Source organism: Rhinoraja longicauda, chromosome 14 (genome assembly GCF_053455715.1).
Source record: "Rhinoraja longicauda isolate Sanriku21f chromosome 14, sRhiLon1.1, whole genome shotgun sequence".
NCBI lineage: Eukaryota > Metazoa > Chordata > Chondrichthyes > Rajiformes > Arhynchobatidae > Rhinoraja > Rhinoraja longicauda.
In genome coordinates, this window is record NC_135966.1 from 26,150,959 (window position 1) to 26,177,950 (window position 26,992).

Here is a 26,992-nt window from a genome sequence, read left to right on the forward strand (position 1 = left end):
CTAGAAACATAAGAGATCACAGATGCTGGTATCAAGCAAAACAAGTGCTCAAGGAATTCAGCAGGCCAGGCAGCAAAATGTAAATGTCATATCAACTTTCCCGGAGTTCACATGTAAGGATAAATGGTAAGGCATATTAATCTAATGGAACTTTTCTTCTTCTTCCAAAAATTTAAAATTAGAGTATTGAGACATCTACTGCAGAGCTACACAAACAAAACAAAATACCAGCAGACACTCCAGTAGAACAAGTCTTCCAATTAAGCAAATAAATGACCTTCTGCATTGAGTAACCCACGGTGTTTACATACTTAAACCAGATAGCAAGACATGTTTATTGTAATCTCATGCTAGATAAGGCAGATATATTGACAGAACCTAATCCTGCAATGACAGATTTTAGTTTTAGTCCTGTCTTCATATCACAAATGCAATGTCTAGTTTTCAAGATTGATATGGGTAGGGCTGTGAATATTGATTGATGAGAATAGAGCAGTGGAGGTTGTCTACAGAGTTTGGTAAGGAATTTGTTAAAGTTCCTCATGTTAGGCTGATCCAGAAGATGAAGATGCAAGGGATACTCAGTGGCCTGGCCTACCTATAGAAGGCAGAGGTTAGTGGTGTCATAGAACACAAAACCAGTCCCAGCAAGATTTATTACAGAGTGGTGAGTGCCTCGAACATATGAGATGGGGTAGTAGTGGAAGCAGATGCAGCAGTGGTGTTTAAGAGGCTGCAATGAAAGGATATGAACAACATGCAGGTAGAGATTACCTTAACTTGGCATCATGGGCCAAAGGAAAGTTCTTGTGCTGCAGATTCGCTTCATGGGAATCAACCCTATGGAAAGGTTCTAGATTAGAACCTATCATCGATAATTCTGCCGTAGTGCATTAGTTGCATTCCTAAGAAACCTGGTGCTCCAGAAAGTCGTGTTATGAAGACAATTGTGTCAATGGGGAAAAGAGGGTTAGAGGCCAGAGAATTTCTGACTCACAATACGTTATTTACAGTACTGTGCTATGAGTGAAGTAGGGCTCGCTGGTGCACCTTGCGAGCCAGGGTTGGCTTTGGAAGCCTCAGCTTCCGAAGCCAACCTGGGTAGGCAGTGTGAACTGCGATGGCGTCAGCAGGTCCATCAGCTATAACTAAAATCCATCATGAAGAGGTCTGTTAAAACAAGGGTATATTGTAATGGAATAACCAGAGTCAACAGTACAAGTACATGGAAGTGAATGTAAAAAGGGTGATTGGTTTAGGAGTCTGATAGCGGTGGGGTGGAAGCTGTTCTGAAATTTGGACATCTAGGTTTTCAAGTGCCTGAATATTCACCTAGAAGACAGAAGAGAAAAAAGGAATGGTCAGGGTGGCACACATCCTTAATGATACTTCCAGCATCCTGATGCATTGCACCATCATATCATATCATATCATATATATACAGCCGGAAACAGGCCTTTACGGCCCTCCAAGTCCGTGCCACCCAGTGATCCCCGTACATTAACACTATCCTACACCCACTAGGGACAATTTTTACATTTACCCAGCCAATTAACCTACATACCTGTACGTCTTTGGAGTGCATCTGGTCTAGATGAAAGTGAAAAGCCTGGGATGGACTGGGCTGTGTTCACCTCTCTGCAGGTTCAAGTGATCAAGAACAGAGCAGTTGCCATTAGTTGCTATTAGATGGATCACGTTATGTGGAAGTTCAATCTTTGTGGGCATGCCATATCCTCTCAGACATTTAAGAAAATGAATACGCTGATTTATTTTGTTGATCATTGTATCATTGAAGGGACAAGGAAAGGTTGCTGGTGTTATGGATGTCTAAGAATTTGAAGCTGTTGCCCATTTCTACAGTAGCATTGTTGATGAGGACAGGATTATTTTCACCACCCCCCACACCCTACATCCTCAGGTCAACAACTAATTATTTTGGCTTGTTAACGTTAAGTTGTTGTTCTCACACCATAATAAAGGTTGTTGATCACTTTCCTGCGCTCCAGCTCATCACTATTGTTGAATTGACGAACAAAGAGATTGTCAAGCCTAAAGATCAAGATGGCACTTCATTTGGCCGCACAGTCATGGGTGTTCAGGGGGTACAGCAGGGGACTGCACACAGTCTTAATGGGCACCAGTATTGAGGGTCAAGGTGTAAATGGTCTGAACAATTCTAACCAACAGAGGTCTGCCAGTCATTAAGTTCAGAACCCAGTTGCAGATGGCGATCTCATTGCTCAGGCCAAGCTCCAGCAGTTTAATGATGAGCTTTATTCAGATTATGGTTGTTTAAGGCTGAGCTGTCTTCAATGAGTAGTATTCTGAATGTTATTGTTAAGCTGATCCAGAGTTCAATTAAGTGCAAGAGAGATGACATCCATGGTAGATGGGGGGTTTTTACTGCAAATTTAAAGGGGTCTAGATTGGCATAAATGTGGGCCATTACCAATTATTCAAAGCACTTTCTTAAAATCAATGTTTGAGCTACCAGGCAGTAGTCATTGAGACAGGTCACCTTACTTTTCTTGAGGACTGAAAATTATGGATCTTTCCTTAAAGTAGATGGAGATAATAGTGTTGAAGTGAGAGATAAAAGGTCTTGTCAAAGACTGTGGCCAGTTGACTGGAGCATAAGTTCAGAAACCATGCAGGGATTCCAAACAAGCTGGCTGCTTCCTAAGAGTTTACCCTCATGACAGAAGATCAGGCTTCTGCTATCTATAGGACATTGGAGGTCACTATTTGATAGAACTTTGTTTGCCAGTTCAAAACGGTGCAAAAGGCTCATTTGGTAGAGTTGCATCAATGTAGGAACAGCAGCCTAGAAATTGGAATAACAATGACAGCCTGCAGGTGCGGTAAAAGTTTACTAGGCTGGATGAAGTACATCTGCTCCACCCAGCCCACCATTGCTGTAAGGAAACATAACATTTTCTCCAAAACAGGCTATTATTTACTAATCTGTCCAACACCTACAGTTACATTTATAATTAACTATTGTAGGAGCCATGTGTTTATTAGCTATCTTAGCATATTATATTATTTTGTATCCTGCTGTATTATTTTTGGACACTTGGGGTTGTCGTGAGATGAATACATATATGGGCATATGTGCATATATGGACTGGGAGCCAGAATTAGGAGTATAATTGGGAATGCACTAACGTAATGCTTCAGACACAAGGGGAGCTTGGCTAGAAACAATTCTTACCAAGTCTATGACAGGCGAAATACTAATGTTTGTATTACTACTTCAATAAACGACTAATTAAACTGAAATGTCGTGAAGATCTCTCTGTTGTTGTTTGCGTCAAGAATGATCACTCCACTCCTTTCGTGAAGTGGTGACGAAAGGAGACAACTCCATGGAAAGGCTCGAAGTTCCCATTATATTGTAAGAAATGTGCTCCATGACTAATATATTGTAAGAATTGTAAGAATGTTGTATAATATATTGCTAATATATTGTAAGAATGGCTCCCCTTGTGTCTTCTCAGCTGTTCCTTGTGTCTTCTCAGCTGTTTCAATTCTTCGTATTCTTCATCAATTTCATCATTAACATGGTTACATCGAATCATGTTGAATTGTACTTCATTTACATTTTTACTTGATTTCATTAGCTCTTTCGTGGCTTGCATTAACGGGTAGCTTGTTTATATCGAGTACAAACATTCTTTCTTTCTTCTCAGTTGTTTTTCTTTTATTTTCAACTGTCATTTCTTCTGTTTTTCTTCTTCTCCCACGCCCACGCTGGCTTTTCAGGGTTGCAACCTATTTCAAGACATAAGAGAACTTTGAAGTTCCACAAAATGAAGAAACCCCATTTTCCCCTTGGGAATCCATTCTGATGTCGCCACTTTGTGGCTGAACATCAGATCTAACCACAGACATACTTGTACGTCACTGTCCCTTTAAGACGTGTTGACATAAAGTCGTATCTATCACAAGAATTAAAAACAACTGATATCTTGCGATGCTCAAGGTCATTTCTTTGTTCTCAGCATTTCCAAAGTTTTTCAGTAGCAGCTTCCCAATACAACGTCTGAAAAACAGCTTTTCCAATAAAGCTTAATGCTGAACTTAATTCCTGTGCGAAGGCTTTCGAAGTTTCCAATCTCCGTTAGTCAGATTAGCGCAGATAAAGACCCTAATCATTATGCAGTTTTTCGTTCAGGTTTTCAAAATAAAACAATCCCTGTACCAAATACTACATTTACTTTCGTGAAGTGGTGACTAAAGAGGGCGACTCGATGGAAAGGCTCGAAGTTGCCAGTATATTGTAAGAATTATGCTCCATGAGTGATATATTTGGCTCCTCCTAGTCCATATATGCACATATGCCCACATATGTATTCATCTCATGTCAACCCCCAAGTGTCCAAAAATAATGCAGCAGGATTCAAAATAATATAATATGCTAAGATAGCTAATAAACACAAATGGCTCCCACAACGATTATTGTTGTTCAGGTATGTGGATAACTATTTGGTTAGAGAATTGCCTGAAAAAAAATAGAAGACGAGACATCATCAGATAATGACTAGTTTCTTTGTACAATTTAAATGCAGTTTGCTTAATCAAATTTGAGAATATCGGCATTACCACCCATTTTACTCAATACTGTACCCCAACAAAGATTGATAATAAAAAGCATAAAGTTCTGACAACTTCTGGTACATGAGAATTACATCAAATTAAATCAAAACAACTTTTTTATTTTATTTATTAGTAATCTGAAACTATTTATGTACACTGCCTTGCCAGACATTGCTTTAATTAAATACATTTAATTTCACATATTATTATAAATATTTTATTCATCTTAATATTGAGATTAATTATTGAATCTATTGCAAGAACTTAAGATCACAATATATCTGTTACAAAACAAAAATTAAATGTTTCGCTCCCAAATAAAAGCAGCTTTTGTTTTCATGTCAAATGAGCATCGCATCAAAATGAATGTTCAACTAAATGGCAAATCCTTGAAAATACGGAACTTTGTAATTTCTACACCCATCCAAAAGGAGTGGCATCCTATATTAAAAAAAAAAAAAATATTTCTAAATATTTGCTCTGATAAAAGAAACGGACAGAAATTAAAACTGTCTCTATCTGTACAAGAAAATCAAGAAATAGAACTCAAGAGTATTGCAGAGGCAGAAGGCTCCAGGGAACAATGAAAGATCACTCAGCAGATTTGACATTAACAGAAAAGAGCATAAAACGTTTCTCACCATATCCCAAGGGAAAATTCTGCATAAACAATCCCCAGTGCAAAAAGTTAATCAAATGGAATATCTATTCAGTATTGTATCTCCACAAATAAATTCACAGCCTCAGTGGTGATCATCTGTCAACTGCAAATGAGGAACTGCAATGCCCTTTCAAATATATTTTTATTATCCATGACCAGATATTTTCCAGAGCCAAGTAACACATTTTCGGCTTTTGTTAATGGGAGCTTGCTGTTCATTTCCAGATTCCTCCGGATGTTTCCTTCACCCTTTGGTTTTTCTTAAGGCTTGTAATTTTAAGTTTCCATCCTCTGGTTCCGATCTGACAGTTCAAGTTAAAAAGAGCACACCAAAGACAGCTAACAAATATCCCAAGGGAAATACATTTCCAATCCAAACCCTGGATATTACTGTATTTTCTTCTATTATCTCAATGATACCATACTTCGAGCAGGTGGTTGGAGAACAATATTTGCAAATAATTAAGCAGATGGTCCTTTCAAATTGGTTTTACATTTGTAATGGAAAATCAGAGTAGAAAGCATAAATACAGGGTAGTTCTGTTACAACACACATTTCCATTACTCAAATTGGATTCAAGACAAGTGATGAATTAGGAAACCCTATTTGCACTATTTACGATGATTTGATAATAATGTGATTTTCATCAGAAACAAAAGAACCACTTAAAAGTTTCTTTGGAAATTGATGGACAGAAAAAAAGGGGTCTTTGATATAAACAGTACTAGACCAAGTGGACCCATTGGGTCCAAATCTCTCCTGCATTAGTGCAGCACCCCCTCCCCTTTCCCTCAACCCTCCCCGATCCTCGCTTCCCTCCCCCTCTCCCTCTCCCTGCTCGCCCCATCCCCGCAATTCCCCCTCCCTCCCTCTGCCCCCCCCCCCCCCCTCGGCCCAACCGTGGAGCCATTGCCGGGTGGGGAGTGCCCCCGTGGCCGTGTGCGGGCAAGGGGGGACAGGGAAAAGGCACTGACCTCGGCCCCATTTCTCCTGCGGGCCTCTCCTTCGTCGAGCCAAAGTGTCTCTTGCAGCTTGGCTGCAATCTGCGGCGGGGAAAGGTGATGACGGCATGGACTGGTTGCCGGGCGGGGAGCGTCTCCCGGGGCCGTGGGTTGGCGAGAGTGGACAGGGAGAAGGCACTGACCTCAGCCCCATTTCTCCTGCTGTGAGCGGTGGCCATCTTGTTAGACCCTCTACCGCCGCCTCTGCAGCACGCTGCACCATGGGAGGAAGATCAGGCGTAGGGCACACCGGGACGGGTGCCGGTCCTTCCGGGGGAGGGGGGAGCGCATTTATTAAAGTTTATTAGGTAAATTCTTTTTTTAAAGTAACAAAAGTTGGTTTATTCACAACGCAGGGGAATGGCGAGTAGGGTGGGCCTAGAATTGTCGCGCTGTCCTGTACCGTTTTGGCTGTGTAGAGGGCATGGTACACACATAAACACAAACAAACTGAGAGTTTTTAAGAGAGATAGAGAGATGGTTATTGGGGGAACAAAACTATGTAACTTCTGGAGTAATCAGACACCATGGCCTTTTAAGAACACAGTTGATACTTTAACCACTGGTAGACATTGAAATTGACAAGCAATTACTTTTATTGACACTATGAAGTAATGTAACATACAAACTTAAGTTAGCTTGTTGTAAGAAAAATAAAACTTATTTCTACTGAAAATTCTATTATTTTTGAAAATCCTGCAGGAAAAGTGACTTGGTTGTTGTAAGTCTGACACTGGTTCTAGCTCCTAATCCCCTTTCCCCATTGATACCACAATTGTCGTTATGATGCAATGTTTTACAACACAAGGTTTCTTTGAAATGCAACCTTTCACATTTCAGCAGCGTTACCTGACGTTTGAAACGAAATCTATCCATGGCAATCAGTCACCTCCTTATCCAGATTTTTTCTCAGTTCCACAATATTTCCAAAGTGCCACCCTCCCCTATCCTTACATTTTTAATGTCCTAATCCTAAATACCTTCTTACCACCATGGACATAACCCCCTCACAGTATCAACATACATAGAAACATAGAAAATAGGTGCAGGAGGAGGCCATTCGGCCCTTCGAGCCAGCACCGCCATTCATTGTGATCATGGCTGATCGTCCCCTATCAATAACCCATGCCTGCCTTCTTCCCATATCCCTTGATTCCACTAGCCCCTAGAGCTCTATCTAACTCTCTCTTAAATCCATCCAGTGATTTGGCTTCCACTGCCCTCTGTGGTAGAGAATTCTACAAATTCACAACTCTCTGGGTGAAAAAGTTTCTTCTCACCTCAGTTTTAAATGGCCTCCCCTTTATTCTAAGACTGTGGCCCCTGGTTCTGGACTCGCCCAACATTGGGAACATTTTTCCTGTATCTAGCTTGTCCAGTCCTTTTATAATTTTATATGTTTCTATAAGACATAAAGCACATTTAACATACTAGGATGTCCGAAGGCATTTCAAAGTAAAATCAAACAAAATTTGACAGAAGCCAATAAGGAAATACTGCAAATAACCAAACATTTTGTTAAATGTTAGAAAATAACTGCAGACGCTGGTACAATATTTTTTTATTTCACAAAATGATGGAGTAACTCAGCAGGTCAGGCAGCATCTCAGGAGAGAAGGAATGGGCGACGTTTCGGGTCGAGACCCTTCTTCAGACTGATGTTAAAGTCGGACTGTCAGAACATTTTGTTAAAGTAACATCAAGGAGCATCTTAACGGAAGAAGCCTAGGTCTCAAAGTAATGCTACCAATGTATGAGTGAGGACAGAATTGAGAAAATGCCTTTTGTTCAATTTTACTAAATAGTGGTCCTATAACTCATCAAATGCTGTGAAGCTTTTTATTCAAGCTTTGGACTAAGACTGCAATGAAGTCTGCAGCGGGATGGTCCTGGCGAAACACAAACTGAACAATGGTGAGATTAATCGTACTTGGTCATTCCCAACCAAGTTCAATCAGAAGTGCCGAGTGGATGGTCCATCGTGGCTTGCCTTTGAGATCCCCACCATTACAAATCGCGAATTTGATTCAATCCATTGTTATCATGTAATGACTGGGAGCACTTGGTGCAGCAAAAGCCATGGGGCCAGACAACATCCTAGTTGTTGTATTGAAGAGCTGCACTCCAGAAATTGGAGTACCCCAAGCTGCGCTTTTCTAGTAGAGTTATAACACTAGCATCTATCCAACAATATGGAATTAATATTGTCCTGGTTTGCCCTATTTACAAAAATATGTAGATTCAATTCGAATGTTTACCAGTCAATAAGGAGTACTTGCAATTGCCACTGAAGTGATGGAAGCTGTCTTCAGTAGAGCTGTCACATGGCAGTTACGATTAATCTCAAAGGCAAGCCACGATGGATCATCCAGTCGAACTTCTGATTGAACTTGGTTGCGAATGCCCAAGTCTTTTATTCAACACTCGTTTGTTAGACCTTGCCATTGTTGAGAATGGAGATCTCCTTGAAAGCTTATTTTCCCATTTGACACTTAACTGTCCACTTTTGTTTGCATGTTAAAAAAAGGCATAAAGGCAGTCAGCTCATCCAGTAAAGATCTGTTTCAGAGATTGCACCAGATTTCAACTTGCAGCCAATGGCTTTGCCAGTGCTGAAAATAACTAACAAGGGGAACTGATCATAAGAGGCTGTTCAAACTGCTTTCGGAGGATCTTCATGTAGAATGTCACTCTCCAGCACCACCTTGTGGCAGAATTGATCTGAAATGTTTACTGAGATCAGTTAGCTCTGTTCTAATCTGTCTCGCATGTATATAGTTTTACATTGCAGCCTCACTAGATTGACACCTCATCATTTTTAGATAGGCTCAGAGATGCTCCCAATGTGTCCATCTGTACTCAATGAACAAGAGCTTATCATCTAGGTCAATAGGACTGGTAAAGTGAGGGATACAAATTGCAGTACTGTACACTTCTGCTGATGCTGATATTCTATAGCACCTCATGGATGCCAAGTGTTGAGCTGTCAGATACAAATCTAACCCATATTGCACAAATGTAGTACCACATCATATCCCCATATGGAATGTGCAATGTTCATTTCTTCCATGGATACATCCATCTGTCATGCATCGAGAGGCGAGAATGAGATCAAGTAGGTTTTTTCACTATTATTCGCAGGCTGACTCCAGCAGTTATATTCTACAGTACTTTGCTAGCTTGGCCAGTGATGGTGCTATGAAAACTGTCCAAGTGATGAACATGAAAATAGCAAAGGCCCAGAATAGATGTAGAGGAATTTCACTGCTTCTTTCGATTGTTTTTGAGTATGGAAAACATGAATTCATCAACTGAAAGAGGTAGTAATCATAAGACTTCATGCCAAGAGACCTCGAGGCCTGGAATCAATTTTAAAGATTTTAAGCACTACTCCCTTCCACCTGTAACCACTGTCCCACTACATCTGCCATTGTCAAAAGATACATCCAGGAACTGTGATTACTGATTCACTAATCAGTGGGACAGCTCTCACATTTTTGTTACTGGTTGTTTGTGATAAGGGTTGTTTGCTCTCGGAACAACTTTGCCAGCTATCCTTCTTGTTTGAATGCAGTAGTCATGGTACATCAATGGAGTTTTTATTAGGCCACAGCAGAGGGCATTTTTATCAATTACTAGACTAAGTGGACACAATGGGCCCAAACCTCTCTTGCATTAGTGCAGTACCCTCTCCTCCCTCCCCTCCCTCCCCTCTCCCTCCTCCTCCTCCCCCTCCCCCTCCCCCTCACTCCACCCCCCTCAACCCCCCTTATCCTCCCTCCCTCGGAGATAGATTTAAACTTTAAAATGTGAATAACTTTAAAAATATAACACCGATTTCAATGAAACTTCTTCCATTAACACCAAAGGGATGACGGTGAGTAAGGTGGGCCTAAAATTGTTGCGCTATCGTGTACCATTTTGGCTGTAGTTCAGGAACAAACAAACAAACAAATTAGATTTTTAGTATGTAGATATTGAATGTTCTCGAGTCATATGTTGGCCAGACTGTGTAAATATGATAGATTTAGACCATAGAACAGCACAGCACGGGAACAGGCCCTTCAGCCCACGTTTGTGCCAAACATGATAAACTGATCTCATCGGCCCATACATGATGCATACCTCTCTATCCCTTAGACTTCCATTTGCCTATCTAAAAGCCTCTTAAACACCTCTGTATCTGCCTCCACCACCACCACGAGCAATGTGTTCCTGGCCCCCACCACTCTGTAAAAAAAACTACCCCACATATCTCTATTAAACTTTCCCTTCTCAATTTATAGCTATGTCCTCTCGTGTTGGAAATTTGCATCCTGGGAAAAAGGTTCTGGTTGTCTACACTATCTATGCCTCTCATAATTTTACATACTTCTATCAAGTCTTTCCACCACCTATGACATTCCAGAGAAAACAATCCAAGTTTATCCAACCTCACCTTGTTTTTAAAACCACTCTAATCCAGGCAGCATTCGGGTAAACCTCCACTGCACTCTCTCCAAAGCCTCCACTTCTTTCCTGCAATGGGGTGACCAGAACTGCGTGCATTACTCCAAGTGCAGACCAACTAGTCTTATAGAGCTGCATTTCCTCCCTTGAAGGCCAATAGTGAATCTGTTAAATTTGAAATGACAATCCAATTGTTTTCATTGTCATCATCACTAAAACTGGTTGTTTTTTCCCCACTCACAGATCACTGATCAAATTTAAATTTCACAGCTGCCAAAGTAGGATTTTAACTTTTGACCCCGTATGTTTGATCCAGATCTCTGGATTACTAGACTTGCAACAACCATGGTATTATCACATACCCCAACTCAACGACTGAAGATGAAATGGCCTTGGATATGGAGAGGAAACATGAACTGAACTGTTTTTAATTTGCCCAGTAGATTAGCTGCAAGTGCAGCACTGCAATGAAAAAAAAATGAAAGTGTGTGGGCAATGATATTGTCCAGTTTTCAACAGGTTGCAATGAAAAATGATATGTTGCCTGTCTTTTGATTAAGATTACAATTTGCAGGCCTTCATGAAGCTGGTGCAACATAGAAGCAAATGGCTGCATACAGCCAAATTTTTAAAGGATGCTCCACTGCCCCTTTCATTTAGAGGTAAAAACCTTTTGCATGTGAAAAAAGGCCACATACATTTCTCCTGGAGTTGGTGTGCAGTAAAGACCAACAACAAATATCTGCCTTCCTGGAACAAAATGGCGGCACTGCCCTAGCAGCTGCCGCTCACCTGCGGTCCATTTGTCTTTGTGTTTTTGTTGGTTTGTTTGGTCTTAATTGTAGTTGTGATGTGGTGTTTTTGTGTTTGTTTACTATGTGTGTATGTGGGGGGGAGGGGGAAACTGTAACACTATAAATATGTGTCCCTTCAGAACGGAGACCCGACCTTTGTTTTCTGGGCCGTGTCTCCGTTCCTGCTGCGGCCTACCATCGGCCCAACTCCTGGAGCTGTCGGCCTCCAGGGCTCTGGTTTGCAGAGCCCGCGGATCGGACTTACCATCACCGGAGCCGGCCGTCTTCGGAGGCTGCGGGTGCGGCTGCGACTCGCCTTAGGTTCGGGCCGCGTGGATGCCTGACATCGGGAGCTCCGGCAGCGGCAGCGTGTTCGCCCGCCCCGGATCGCGGGGCATGGGGCGCGGACATTTCACCGTCCGACGCGGCCTAGGATGGCCGCGGGATATTTCTCTGCTGGGCAGGGGTTTCAATGTCGGGAGCCACGACCGCCCCGACGTGCAACAACAGCGGCAGCGACAGCGACAGCGTGTTCGCCCGCCCCGGATCGGACTTATCATCGGCGGAGCCGGCCGTCTTCGGAGGCTGCGGGAGCGGCTGCGACGCGACGCGCCTTGGGCTTGGCCCGCTGTGGACCGTCCGGTGCGGCCTGCAACCACAACAACCTGGCTGCGGGCGAGGCACAGCGGGAGAAGGGAAAGACATTGTGGCCTTCCATCACAGTGAGGAGAGAGAGGACTGGAGGAGACTCACTGTGATGGATGTTTCTTTGATGGATGTTTCTTTTTTGTGTGTTTTTTTGGGGGTTGGGTGGTTTGAGTGCCTGTTTGATGTTTTTATTGTTGGACTGTGTTTTTGGGGGTTTTAGGGTGTGTGATTTGAATGCCTATTTAATGCTTCTATTGTTGGACTGTGTTTTGGGGGGTTTTTGGGGTTGGGTAATTTGGGTGCCTGTTTAGTGCTTTTATTGTTGGACTGTGGGTGATTGAATTAACATTTTGTTCAAGATGGCCGCGCCGTTGTGTTTGGCTGCCTGCCACTGTATGTTTCTTTTTTTCCTAGTCAGATGTGCAGCACTTTGGTCAACGTGGGTTGTTTTTAAATGTGCTATACAAATAAATTGACTTGACTTGACTTGACTTGGTTATTTTGGAAATAGTTCAGGAAACAATTGATGGACACCTGCTTTCTAAAAACTTTCACAAAACTCACCAAGGCTGTAGCAAAATCCTTGTTATTTGTAATTGTTGGCACATCTGCAATTACAATGAAACAAGGAAGAAATTGAATATTTTAAAACCACAATATTTAAATATAATTAAGGTAATTAACTACTCACAGAATGTTTTAGTATAGATTGTGATCATATACATCTTAAATTCTTCAGTCAAAATAACAACTAATCAGTTTGTATTTTATCTTTTAACAATGAGTTATTTTTTATTAATATTTTTGGCTTCAATATATATCGTTGCCAATGATGAGATTAGAATCTTTACTACAAGCTACATTGATTTTAAAGGTGTTTCAGGAAGTCCAGGAAACTCATGCATTATCTTAACATTAACTGTCAATTATAGTACCACTGAACCACCAATCATTTCAATATCTTAATCTGTAATTTAATTTTCCAGAAGAGGAGACTAAACAGTGGCAATCAGGTAACCTACATTAAATAAAGAATTTAATGTGTTAAAGCCAGCTGCTGAAATTGCTGGAATATTCACCAAATTTCAAAAGTCCACTTGCATTCAATGTTGAAAAATGTCTCATTGGTTGTATGTTATTTACTGCAAGTTCTTGCATCAAAACAAAAAGGTAAATCTTTAGGACTATGTTTTCATTATTCCTAATCTGCCCAATTTTAAAATGTAAAACGTTCCATTCCATGATAGGCAAGAATCAAGCAAGTTCAGTTGAATAAATGTTGTAATTATATTCCAAATGTCTTCTGTCATTCCAGTTAAAAATTCTTTTAATGGGGTGTTATGTGTTGTTAAAGTTTGCTCAGACTTTAAGACAGAAGCAGTTACAGTTAATCTTTACAGTTCCAAATTAATTGTGTATAATGTGTGCAATTTATAATCATATCCAGATGTTCCACTGGGTGCTTCCAACCATAATTTACCCTTGTACAACTGATGCAATTTCATTCCCTGTGCAACCGTCTTTTGAAGCATTGCCTTGAAAATTAGGCCCCATTGTTGTGAGCTGAATCCAACATCTGGGCAATCTGCAAAATCTGTTTTCAAAGCAATGCTCATTTAAAGGGAGTCTACTTCAGCAGATCTCAGACCAATAACGAAAATCTTACTCAGATAGTTACCATATATTATTTGTGAATTACCTGCATTATATTACCCCCTTACCTCCAAGACATACCAATTAAACCTGACTCCAACCTCCCAAGCCTGGTATTGGTACTGGTTTAATATTCTCATGTGCACTGAAACAAGGTGAATGTGGTTTATGGATCCAGAAGTCAAGTATCCAATTACAGAGGGGGATGTCTCCTTGGTCAAGGAGTTTGGAGATGAGTTTGGTTGGGATAACGAGGTTGAAGATGGAAATACAGTCAATAAACAGGAGTATGACGTAGGTGTCCTGGTAATTTTGCTGATCCAATGATGAATGTAGGAAACTAAGGAGATGGTGCCTGCTTTAGGCGAACTGTGGTAGATCAAAGCTATCTGGGAAGCTGGAGTTAATGTCGCTATGACATGCACTTCATCGTAGCAGATGTCTGAACTGAACAGTCGTCATTAAGGCACGCTACCTTGCATTTCTTTGGATGATAGTAGTCTTCTTAAATCATGTACGAAATTCAGAATGGAGTAGGGAGAGGTTAAAGATATCTTCAAATAGTCCTGCATGCAGGTCCAAGCATCCAAGGTTTCTGGTTAGGGAACACTCATATTGTCTTCTTTGGCATACATTCCTCTACATGCTCACAGATCAAGTCAGTGATAGCAGTGGCACACTCATTTAGGTTGGCTGCTGAGTTCTTGAATATGGACCAGTCCACTAAGTCAAAGCAGTTGCAAAAGGATCTCATCTGTTTCCCTCACAAACACTGCACAATTTGCACCACCGTGCAGCTCTGTACCAGGTCCAGAACTATCATTCTCCCTCTCCCAAGGACCTAAACTCTAAATCTAAGCTTCAGTCTTTGGTTACGCACCCCATTACAGGCTCCAAATTCTGGCAAACACCTTCAACAACTCACCAATCTTCTGCAAAAATCTCCTAAATCCAGTCTTTGATTGTCAGAATAATACAGGTGATGGAATTAAATGTGGGTGTATCGATTCTCCAATTTCAATGGAACTGAATGTAAGGAACTTAATCCATACTAACCCCACATCTGCCAAGAATTCCATCTTATTCTGTGGATATTCTCAAAGTACAATGAGAGATCTTGCTGACAGAAATTATGAAAAGCCACTTTTACATCTTGGGTTAATTTCAAAGCATGGTTTACAGTTACAGAGAATAAATTTTAAAATATAATAGAGACCACACAATACCTGGTGTATGAATATAATCATACTGATAATTTACGTTCTTTCTGAAATTGCTGTCCTCTACTCTCGAATGGATTCTGTAGCAGGGGAATAATAAGTAGCTAAAATATTTCTAAACCAGCATTTGTTTTACGAACATTGGCCATAACCACTAAGATACCCAATTTATATTCTACTGGACCACCAAACTTTACTGCTAAAGAGTAACCACCCAGTAGTTCGGTTACAGATAACATCCACGATTCTAAGGTCACGATCATAATATAAATCAGTGCATGACATTCCCCTTTTTGAAATTAATTACCATTATCTACCAATGCATTGAGTGCCCAAAAATGTTGATACAGACCCACTGTGCTATTGTGGCTTGAGTTCAGCAACCGCGTCCGAAGGTTTTCATTTTCATGCAGCATTTTGTAAATGACTCTGAAAACTTCACGTTTCTTGCCAAACTATACAAATAAATAAAACATTATTTAACATGTTAATATATTGAATTCATAAATCATATGGGAGGAGTTGGCTGCGCCTAACGGCTGCGGCTCTCTGGCAGTCTGTTGTCTTTTTTTCTTTTTTTTTGTTTGTGTCGGTGTTGGGATGGTTTTTGTTTCTGTTTTTGGTTGTGTATGTGTGGTGGGGGGGGTGGGGTGGGGTGGGGGTGGGGGAAAACCTTTCTTTTATTAGGTCTCTTCCCCGGGGCGCAGCTCGCCCGCGGGGCCTTCCATCGCCCGGCGCGGCTCGGCTGCGGGACTTAACATCGCCGGCGCGGCTCGGCCGCGGGACGTTTCAGTTCCCGGTGCGGCTCGGCCGCTGGACTTAACATCGCCCGGTGCGGCCGCGGGACGTTTCAGTGCCCGGCGCGGCTTGGCCGCTGGACTTAACATCGCCAGCGCGGCTCGGCCGCGGGATGTTTCAGTGCCCGGTGCGGCTCGGCCGCGGGACGTTTCAGTGCCCGGTGCGGCTCGGCCGCTGGACTTAACATCGCCCGGTGCGGCCGCGGGACGTTTCAGTGCCCGGTGCGGCTCGGCCGCGGGACGTTTCAGTGCCCGGTGCAGCTCGGCCGCAGGATGTTTCAGTGCCCGGCGCGGCTTGGCCGCTGGACTTAACATCGCCAGCGCGGCTTGGCCGCGGGACGTTTCGGTGCCCGGTGCGGCTCGGCCGCGGGACGTTTCAGTGCCCGGCGCGGCTTGGCCGCTGGACTTAACATCGCCAGCGCGGCTCGGCCGCGGGATGTTTCAGTGCCCGGTGCGGCTCGGCCGCGGGACGTTTCAGTGCCCGGTGCGGCTCGGCCGCTGGACTTAACATCGCCCGGTGCGGCCACGGTACGTTTCGGTGCCCGGGGCGGCTCGGCCGCGGGGCCTTCCATCCCCTTGCGGGGGCTGTGCGTGTCGTTTGCCTCGGGGGGAAGAGAGGGGAAGTTTTGTTGCCTCCATCACAGTGAGGGGGTGTTTGGAGTCACTGTGATGGATGTTTGTGTTGGGGTCGGGTGTCCTGTGTTCTTTTCTTTTTTGCTGTGTTTTGTGTGACTGCTGAAATTTCGTTCGGTGTAAAAAGCCGAGTGACAATAAAGTGTTGTTATGTTATGTTATGTTATCAAAAATCATCAGTAAACTTCAATACATTCAAAACTCCGCTGCCCGTCTACTCACCCACTCCCTGATCCGTGACCATATCACCCCCGTCCTTTACAAGCTCCACTGGCTCCCCATCCCCCAGAGAATCCAGTACAAAATCCTCCTCATGACCTACAAAGCCCTCCATAACCTGGCCCCATCCTACCTGACTGACCTCCTCCACAGGCACACTCCCACCTGCACCCTCCGCTCTGCTGCTGCCAATCTCCTGTCCCCCCCCCCCCCCCCCCCCATCCGGACCAAACTCAGATCCTGGGGGGACAGGGCTTTCTCCATCGCTGCTCCCACCCTATGGAACTCACTACCCCAAACCGTCAGAGACTCCTCCTCACTCACCACATTCAAAACATCACTGAAGTCTCACCTGTTCAGCACTGCCTTCAACCACTGACCGTCACCTCACCTTCTGTCTCCTTTTTCTATTCGTTTACTTATTTATCTATTTATTTACTTCTCTACGTTCTAGTAATCCCTGTAAAGCGTCTTTGAGTGTTTGAAAAGCGCTATATAAATGTAATGCATTATTATTATTATTATTATATCTAAAAAGGTTATAAGTCTGCAAGATTGGCAGAACCTATACGCATTCTTTGACAACTTCAAAGCAGAGTTCAACCTCATTAATTCAGCATATTTGAGGCTATGGAGATGCCAAAATTGCAGGTTTTCCAAACTTTTGAATGTTTTCTATTAATATTCCAACACACTCGTTTCTTAACGTTGCACAGTAAAATAATAAAATTTCCAGTGAATGTGGAAAGATTCAAGTGAGTACGGGAATTGCGGTTTCAAAGAATGGAAGGAAGCACAGGAACCAGGGCACCAGTGAGCATAACTTGGTGAATGGAAAGGAGCTGGCCAGATGGTAACGTATGCGTGTTGGAGTTTTTGATGTCGTCTGCATGTATTTGGGGGGGGGAGTAAATGTTAAAAGCAATGCATGCCATAAACCAAAAAAATTAGTCATGGGTTCAATTCAAAATAATTATCAATAATCTATTTCCAATTCAAGGCAATTGTTTTGAACTATTTGAATGAATGTACAAATTTTCAAGTAAGCTTAAGAGATCACAATGAAGTTCAGGTTCAGAAGGCAAATGTATGCAAATGAACATTAAGACAAAATCCATTTTTGTGGTCAATTGCATAATTATGCAAAATAAGAATAATACAATGCAACTCTTTTCTTCCAAAGGTTGATAGATTACTTACTGTATTATTGTTCCTCTTCTTCCCATTTGTAGCATCACTGTCGACAGATACAGGAAATTTAAATACATCAGCCTTCCCTGCAACGCATAAATGCACATATTATACATGGGGAATTAAGCAATTTTATATGAAATTTTTGTTGACCATATTTAGCATCCATATTGACTACTGAAAGCAATATAATGGCAAATATTCTGTGTTTAGATTAATAATTTTTCAACATCAAGATTAACCTAGTTGTGATATTCTCCCAGCTGTTTGAAATTTCAGAAAAAGAATGAAATACATAGAAAAAAATTGTGTTTCTTTCCCGATTGCAGAGTTAGTCTATAAATAAACCACTGACATTACCTGCAAGAAAAATTGAATTTTTGCCTATGCCAAATCATAATTGTATGCTCCATACAATCTATCCCAACTTACACGAGCAGCCAATTACACAATAAATATAAATGTGAAGGTAGACACAAAATGCTGGAGTAACTCAGCGGGTCAGGCAGCATTCGCTGGAGAGAAGGAATATGTGACGTTTCGGGTCGAGACCCTTCTACAGCGCAGGTTCATGAGGTTAATTCCCGGGATGGCGGCTTTGTCATATGATGAAAGAATAGAACGACTGGGGCTTGCATTCACTGGAATTTAGAGAGATGAGAGGGGATCTTATGGAAACATCTAAAATTATTAAGGGATTGGGCAAGCTAGATGCAGGATGTTCCCGATGTTGGGAGAGTCCAGAACCAGGAGTCACAGTTTTAGAAATAAGAGGTAGGCCATTTAGAACTGAGAGGAGAAAAACCTTTTTCACCCAGAGTTTTGAATTTGTAGAATTCTTTGCCCCAGAAGGCAGTGGAGGCCGATTCACTGGATGTATTCAAAAGAGAGTTAGATAGAGCCATTTAGGCTGGAAGAATCAAGGGATATGGTGAGAAGGCAGGAACGGGGTACAGATTGTGGATGATCAGCCATGATCACATTGAATGGCGCTGTTGGCTCAAAGGGCCAAGTGGCCTACTCCTGCACTTATTTTCTATATTTCTATCATTGGCTCTAAATCTTGGGGCTTTCAAGACAATATAAACATACTTGCAACCATGTGGGCCATTAAGATGCGCAGTAAACGCAGGCCTTCGCAACTACTTCAATGCGTAAATTAATTAAAAAAATAGCGCACGTTCGGCTCCCATTCAGAAGGTGGATTATTCGATGGAGGCATCAAATTGAGTGACTGATGCCTACTGCTTACCAGCAGTACCATTCTTGGCCGAGAGCCCACTATTTTGTATTTGTATTTCCACGTCAGCTTGTCCTGGCAACAGCACGGGACTCTTAACGGATTCCGGCGGCTTGAAAGAGGCCAGTGTGGAGCGACTGCGGCTTTTGACGGCGGTCTTCAGAGGAGGCTTCTTCGCGCCGGCCGCTGCCACTGGAGCTGCGCTTCCCCCTGGCGAGCGCACAGCCCCCGGCGTCCGGGCATCGGCTCGCCGCTTCTCCGCTTGCCTCGGGCTCTTGCCCGCTAACTCGATAACCGAGCCGGAGACGTGTTTGCCGAAGCGGTTCACGTACACGGCACTGAAGGCTTTCTTCCTGCTCGCCTTTACCTCCAGCTGCCCGGGCTCCGCCATTCCCCGCCGAATGGAAGCCCGCTCCGGCCGCGAGATGACAACCGCCCCGCCGCGTGCAGCAATTCCCGCCCAAACCCGACCCACGCGAGCGCGCGCCCAATTGTCCTCCATGCATTTGGTCCAAGCATGTGAGACAGTACTCTTTTTGCAGGAGCAATGGTTTCCATTCTAAAAACCAAACGAATGAGACTAGTGTAAGTATGAGCTTTATAAATCTAAGCCCTGAATATTTGCGATTTTTAATCACATTGAAAATTAATTGTGTATAATTATTTATGTATTAATATATATTATTAATCTAGAAAATATATAGATTATGTAATGGCTGTTTCTATACCTTCTCAAAGTCCAACTTCGATAGCCATTACTGGTCGGGGATGTGGTGGAGCTTACGCACACACCGCACTCCGATATAGCAGAAACAAATCTTCCAAACGCTATTTCTTGATTAATTGGTCTTTATTAAAGTAGCACAAATCAAAAGAATAATTCATAGGCTTTCGTTCTTATCAACTGTTTCTTCTTCAAACAATACAGTCGAGACTGTGTGGTAGTTACTGTGTGGTCGTGGGAAAAAACTGTGTTCACTCCATCCTCCGAGACTAAACTGACCCCCAATCTCTGTGGCTAGCTAGCCTCCTCAGATGTAGACACTCCCCATTTCGTATCAAATTACTCCCACAAGCATGCAAAAAAAAACAGAAACTAGAAATATTAAATATGGCCATAATATAATGACAGTAACTAATTTAAGCGTAAATGGCTCCTACACACCGGCCCCTAATTGTTCTACGTATATAGCGAAGCAATTACCAATAGATATTAAAATGAGCTATAAAAGCAACATATATCAAAAACAAAAGTAATATGCTTTATATATTGGCATTCAGACTTCTTTAGTGATTCTTCAAACTTCTCCTTCACCTTCTAGAAGCAGACATATCTTGGTTACCAAGATATTGTCTTACCAAGATGTTGTCCTTAGTCTGAAGTCATACAGTATGCACAAAACCTTTAATGTCTGGCATGATCTCCAGTATCCTGCCCATCCACCAAGAACCTTGTGGTGCAGTAGAATCAACCACCAAAATGATATCACCTGTAATAAAATTTCTTCTTACTCTCAACCATCGTTGACATTCTTGGATGAGAGACAAATATTCTTGTGTCCACCATTTCCAAAAAAGGTCTGTCATTTATTGTACCTGTCTCCATCTGCATCTAATATACAAATCTACCGTCACAAAGAGCTCAGGTGGTAGCATTGGCTTGGTTTTCAACAGAAGAATGTGATTTGGTGAAAGTGCTTCCAGGTCACATGGATCATCAGAACTCTTGGTAATGGGTCGATCATTCAAAATTGCTTCAATTTTACAAAATAAAGTTTGCAATCCTTCATCGTCCAGAACTAGTTGTTTAAGAACGAGCGCAGCACATTTCGAACCATGCGGATCAATCGTTCCCAAGCACTGCCGTGATGGGATCCCATGGGGGACTAAAAGTCCATTGTATACTGCTTAAGAAGCGGTCTGCTGTTAATCTTCTAGAGGCATCATCTGCAGGATTTTCCTTGGTATTAACATATTTCTGTGATACTTTAGTAGCATCCCTTACGAAAGAGATCCTGTTTGCAACAAATGTTAGGAAGTGTTTGTTTTCATTGTTGATGTACTTAAGCACTGTCATGCCATCAGTCCAGAAGGTAGATTCCTCCAGCTTAAACTGCAGTTCTTTTTGCAGTAATATGTCAATTCTGACAGCTAAGACTGCGGCTGTAAGCTCCATTCTGGGAATCGTCATTTGCTTCAATGGTGCCACTCTCGCCTTTCCCATTAAGAATGCAACATGTACTTCATTGTTATAATTTTCCAGTCTTAGATATGAAACAGTACAGTAACCACTCTCACTTGCGTCAGAAAAGTGGTGCAGCTGTGCATATTTGATTCGACCAAAGTTTGTAGGCTTTATACACTCCGAGATCTCTTGGAACTCCGAACTATACACTGAACTCCGAGATCTTGTTGAGATCTACTAACCATTCTGTCCATCGCTGAGAGAAGATTTACGTTATACTCTCATCCCATCCAAGTTTCTTCTTCCAGAGATCCTAAAAAATTAACTTTTCTGGTAGTGTAAATGGTGCAAGAAAACCCAAAGGGTCATAAATAAAACCAATCACGGACAGCATGTCCCGTCTTGTACATGGTCGCTCCTGAATCGAAATTCTGAACTTGAACGCATCTGTTTCGATGCACCAGTGCAATCCCAGTGCTCTCTCCATAGGCAGATTGTCTTTGTTCAAATCCAACTCCGGGGTCCCCTAGGCTCTGTTATCTAATGGAATGATTTTCAATACAGCACGGCTGTTGCTGATCCATTTCGATAGCATGAATCCTCCCTTGTTGCAGAGGGAAATTAGATGTTTTACCATTTGAATTGCCTCCTGTTCCGTAGACATGGATTTTAAACAATCATCCACATAGAAATTGCGCTTTATTGTGTTTGTCACTTCTTCTGGAAAGTGAGCTTTATTGTCCTTGGTGGTTTTCCTCAATGCGAAGTTTGCACAACTTGGTGATGACACTGCTCCAAAGAGATGTACCTTCATCCAGTATTCAACGAGGTCTTGTTGTGCATCACCATCTGGCCACCATAGGAATCGCAAGTAGTCGACATGCTTTTCTGAAACGTCACCCATTCCTTCTCTCCTCAGATGCTCCAGCGCACGGGGGCACCGTCGCTGAGCTCCCGTCATCCCGTCTGTTTTCTCGTCTAAAGTTACTCCAGCATTTTGTGATACCTTCGATTTGTACCAGCATCTGCAGTTATTTTCCTACACAACTCCCCATCTGAATGCTTCCTATGTGCCCCAACCAATCAGCGGGCAGTTTGGCGTCTGCTCCAACCAATCGGAAGGCAGCATCGTCTCCAACCAATCTACGAACAGTTTGTCGTCTGCTCCAGCCAATCAGCGGGCGGGTTGCCCGCTGCTACAACCAGTCAGCAGGCGGGCTGCCGCCTGCTACAGCCAATCAGCAGGCGGGTTGCCCGCTGCTACAACCAATCAGCGGGCGGGTTGCCGCCTGCTACAGCCAATCAGCGGGCGGGTTGGCGCCTGCTACAACCAATCAGCGGGCGGGCTGCCGCATGCTACAGCCAATGAGCGGGCGGGTTGCCGCCTGCTACAACCAATCAGTGGGCGGGTTGCCACTCGGCGCGGTTTAAACCGGCGTGAGTGGCCGTTGCTGAAACATCCCACTGCGATCGGATCGTTGTGGAGTGGACGGGCTGAAGCTGCTGACAAGGTAGGCGGCTCACTTCAGGTTTCCGACCGTGTTTCATTTTTGGACTCTTTTTAAACGTGCCGCCCTAGTTTCGAGGGTAGGGTGTTTACTAATCTGGTGTGTTCTGCTCCGTGAAGTTCGAGGAATAATTAAATTTAATAATTTAAGTTTGATTTTAATAATTATAAATGTTCGGTTTCCGAAACGACCGCTAAACGTAAGCACACTAATAAATAATAAAGTTAGAGTTTGAATGTAAGGTTAACAAGAGGATAGCGTGAAAAATCGAAAGTGGGCCATCGCTTGAGGAGAAAAGGACTTGTTGCTTTGAGTTTGAGTCAGAAGTTGAGTCTCGAACCGAAACGTCACCCATTCCTTCTCTCTAAATATGCTACCTGTTCCGAGAGTTACTCCAGCATTTTGTGTCTGTCTTTAGAGGAAAGGACGTTGCTGGTCGAGTTAACCAATGGTGTGTGGTCAGTACAGTGAGCGAACTAGCGGAGCTTATCTCGGACACAGTATGCTGAATTACCATATGCAATTACTAATGTTATTCTACATTCTCAGTTGAGAACAAAGTTGTTTAAAAATTGCTGGGGTTACTAAAAGGTTACTACTTTTTACCCGACACAAAGTGCTTCCAACTAAAGTAGAAGTTGAACATCAAGCATGTTCAATTTCTAGTTTAGTTGGAACCATTGTGTCGGGTAACAATAAGTAACTTTTCCAGTCTAACTTTTTGGACAAACTACAATTTTAGTAACTCCAGCAATTTTTAAACGATTTGGTTCTCATCTGAGAATATAGAATAATATTAGTAATTGCATATTGTGTCTGTGACCCTTAGGCAGGGTAGATGTTCACATTAGGAATGTTGTAGACTTTCGTTTTGGGAGAAAAGAGGGGGTGTATTTTGAGGAAAGAAATTCAATTCCAGGTTCAGTCCATAAATGAACATTTGGTATTTTGTGTCAGGAAAAATCAAATATTTTAGCTTGGGCAATGGTGCATTAATTTGAAAGAAATCTCTTGTTCTATTTCGGTATTTCGACTTCCATCAGGTTTTCTGCAATTTACTATGTTAAAATGAACTATGAATGCATCTTTGTTTATGCAGTGATCTGTAATTGAAATGGCAGTGAGAATATTTGTGGAGAAAGAAAATGAACTCTTGTGTACCCGTACAAAAAAACACCTACTTTCCTCTTGTAAGTATTGTAAAAAGATTTCTCGATGGGCAAGAGATGTATTGCAATGTGTTGTAAGTTCATTAAATTTTGGCCGACTGCTAGGGGAACAGAATGGCTTTCAATTTCATTCTAATCTATGGTATTTGGGGGGAATGTACTATTTTGTGCAGTGGTAGAAACTACTCTGAAGTGGCTGGTCTGTCATTTTAAACATTCCAGATTTGTACTTTGTAAATTTTGAATTAAGCTGAATAATTGCGGACTATATTGAGACCTTGTTGGTTAAATGCCGATGTCGTCAATACTAACCAGCAATTACATGAATTTTAGCATGTTTTGTTTGCTGCTTAAAAGTGAATTCTCCCCTTTCAGCTACAGCTGAAACATCTCTACTGCAGACTCCCAAAGCTGGAAAGATTTTAATGACACCTCGCTTACAACAGTCTGCAAGAAAAGCACTGGGGGATGTGAACTGTCTTTTACGTACAGGTGCCAAGACTGATCACTCTCAGAAAAAGAGAAGAGAAAAAGTCCATAAAACAAACAGTAATGCGCACACTTTAAAAACAACTAAGGTATTTAAACATGACATTTCCTTTCGTATGGACTTTTAATGCTGATTAAACTTGTTCACCTTAGTAGTTTTGAAGCGCTTCGATCAGGTAGAGAAAGCTAATTCTCCAAGTCTAAATTTTCTTGAACCATAACAACTTAATAGGATGTAATGCTGAGGCTTTGTAAGGCACTGGTCATTCTGCATTTTGAGCAGTTTTGGGCTCCATATTTGAGGAGGGACGTGCTGATGCTGAAAAGGACCTCGGAATAAAAGGACTACCTTCTTGAATGGAGATGAGGAGGAATTTCTTTCATCAGAGGATGGTGAATCTGTAGAATTGATCGCCACAGATGGCTGTGGAGGCCATCATTGGGTATTTTTAAAGCCAAGGTAGACATGTTCTTGATTAGTAAGAATGTCGAAGGTTGCGGCGACAAGATGGGAGAATTGAGATTGAAAGATATCAAAATAAACTACCAGAATTTAGTGTGCATTGCTTTGTTTGTTCATTCACCACTGCCCCACCCCCTCACCAGCCTTGCTATTACTGCCATAACATGTAGCAGCTGAGGTCAGATGTGTATATTCTGTTTTTCCCTGCCCTAAACACAAATGACTTGAGCACGTTTTTTCATTAAGGGAGCCACTGCAGTGCATTTTTTAACAAAGACAAAAATAGGTTATATTTGTAGCTCAGGGACATTTGCTAGTTAAATCAATGAGATTGCTCCCCAAAATTAATCCCATGTGAATGTGTACACCAAGAGGGAGATGGATGCTATCAATTTTGTTTTAATGCTGATCTGAATGTATTCCCAAAATAACATTTCTGCAGAATTTGTCATTTTCTCTAAACCAATTGCAACAAATAAGAAAGCAATGCTCTCAATTCCAAATTTGCAGCTGGTGTGTTTGGTGTCCTTGAGTGTCCAATATCATCTGAAAATAAAGAATGCCTTTCTAAATGTTCCAGTGCTTCTCCTGCCTCTTTTTCTTCATTTTTATGCTGTAAAGGGCCTTTTGGTAGTGCTTTTGAAGCATCAAACTTGTGATTTGAAAGATTCTCTGGGTGTCAAAGTGAGAAATAGTTGAGCAGACTATTTGGCCCTGCAAACCTGCAGCACCATTGAATGTAATTTGAGATTGAATTTAAGCTCTTCATCCCTTTACTTTCGCAGTAATCCTTGATTGAGTATTTGTGTTTGCAGCCCACAGAAAAAATGTCAATATCAGAGCTGCCAAAATGCCATTCTGAGAAACTAGATGACTGGCCTGAAATTGAGACTTTAATTCCATTTGATCCTTTTGGTAAGTGACTTAAAACTTTGTTCTGGGATGTAATGAGGAAAAGAGAGAATTTGAAAAGCACTGTCATTGCATTAATTGGAAGTGATGTGCCAGAAAACCTTGAGATTGGAAATCCTTAATTTGTTTCCATGGCATTGCTGCATCTATTTATCACTAACTGCATTAGTAACTGGTCTGGAATTTTTGTTTAAGAGAACTGGACAGAAACAATTGTGTGATGCAGTTTCACCAACATTCTAACATTTGACCCATTTCTGAGCTACTTAGTTGTGGAGTTCCTTGGGACACTTGTAATCCTAACATTCCAATGAGTTTATTTCTTCAAATATCTTCACTGGCTGTAAATCCTAGAGTCTTGAAGGAGCCATGACCTTGCATTATTTGTATACAGTCAAGAACACCATTGGTCTGAATTCATCGTCTTGAGAGAAAATTTAATTTTATATTTACTTGCAGACTTTGAAGACTTTAATATACCAGAAGAACACCGGATTAGTCACAACTGCCTGGCAGGCTTGTCACTCTTCTTTCTTGAGAAGGAAGGAGCTTTAATGGAGAAAGTACTAAATAAAGTCCCTTCACCTATGAAATGGCCTTCTCTTCCAAAATTATCTGGTATGTAATATGATTATATTTTTTGACCAGAGTTTTTGTAGGAAGAAACTATAATATAATTTTTGCATTGTAGGCTTGGATTTTGAGAATATGGATGACTTGGCAGACCTGAATGAATTTGATGTTGAATTGCCATCAATGGAATATGACTTCTGAAGACTAATATCTGAATCTTCAAGACTTGTTGATTTTTATTTGATTTTTAGTGTTTGTTGTGTACATAATTGGATTTGTGTGTACTTTGCAGATTGATCCTGAACACTTTCATTGTTACTTGTGCAATGTATTCTAAAAGTCTTAATAAAGCTTATTGTAGAGTAGCATTTGCATTTGTTTTCAATCTAAATGGTCAAATCAATGGTCCAATTTTCTTTCATCACTTTAAATTTACTGCTTAATGTTACTATTTAAATTAATTTTGGAATTTTGCCTACAATTGTATCCTTTTGATGATAAACATTTCATCCAGTTCTAAAATATTAACTGTTTCTTTCCATGGTTGAGTGCTTCCAGCATTGATTTAAAGAATCCTTAGCCCC

At 41.9% G+C, this 26,992-nt stretch overlaps 2 protein-coding genes across 3 annotated transcripts; one reads left to right on the forward strand and one right to left on the reverse strand.

Annotated features, from left to right (window-relative positions):
* Positions 1-1,102: 1,102 nt before the first annotated feature.
* LOC144600064 (uncharacterized) lies at positions 1,103-19,500 on the reverse strand. The gene is made up of 5 exons (XM_078411434.1): positions 19,122-19,500; positions 17,879-17,955; positions 15,382-15,484; positions 12,721-12,764; positions 1,103-1,332 (listed from the first exon to the last, which is right to left on the reverse strand). The coding sequence occupies exons 1-5, from the start codon at positions 19,498-19,500 to the stop codon at positions 1,210-1,212; spliced, it is 726 nt and encodes a 241-aa protein (XP_078267560.1). The 3' UTR covers positions 1,103-1,209.
* Positions 19,501-22,782: 3,282 nt separating this feature from the next.
* Positions 22,783-26,992, forward strand: pttg1 (PTTG1 regulator of sister chromatid separation, securin). Of its 2 annotated transcripts, none has more exons than XM_078411123.1 (6): positions 22,783-22,805; positions 23,902-23,992; positions 24,347-24,549; positions 25,739-25,838; positions 26,295-26,453; positions 26,527-26,992. In XM_078411123.1, the coding sequence occupies exons 2-6, from the start codon at positions 23,917-23,919 to the stop codon at positions 26,607-26,609; spliced, it is 621 nt and encodes a 206-aa protein (XP_078267249.1). In that variant the 5' UTR covers positions 22,783-22,805; positions 23,902-23,916; the 3' UTR covers positions 26,610-26,992. The 2 variants fall into 2 exon arrangements, with proteins under 2 accessions (XP_078267249.1, XP_078267248.1); XM_078411122.1 differs by lacking the exon at positions 22,783-22,805 and adding an exon at positions 22,818-23,001.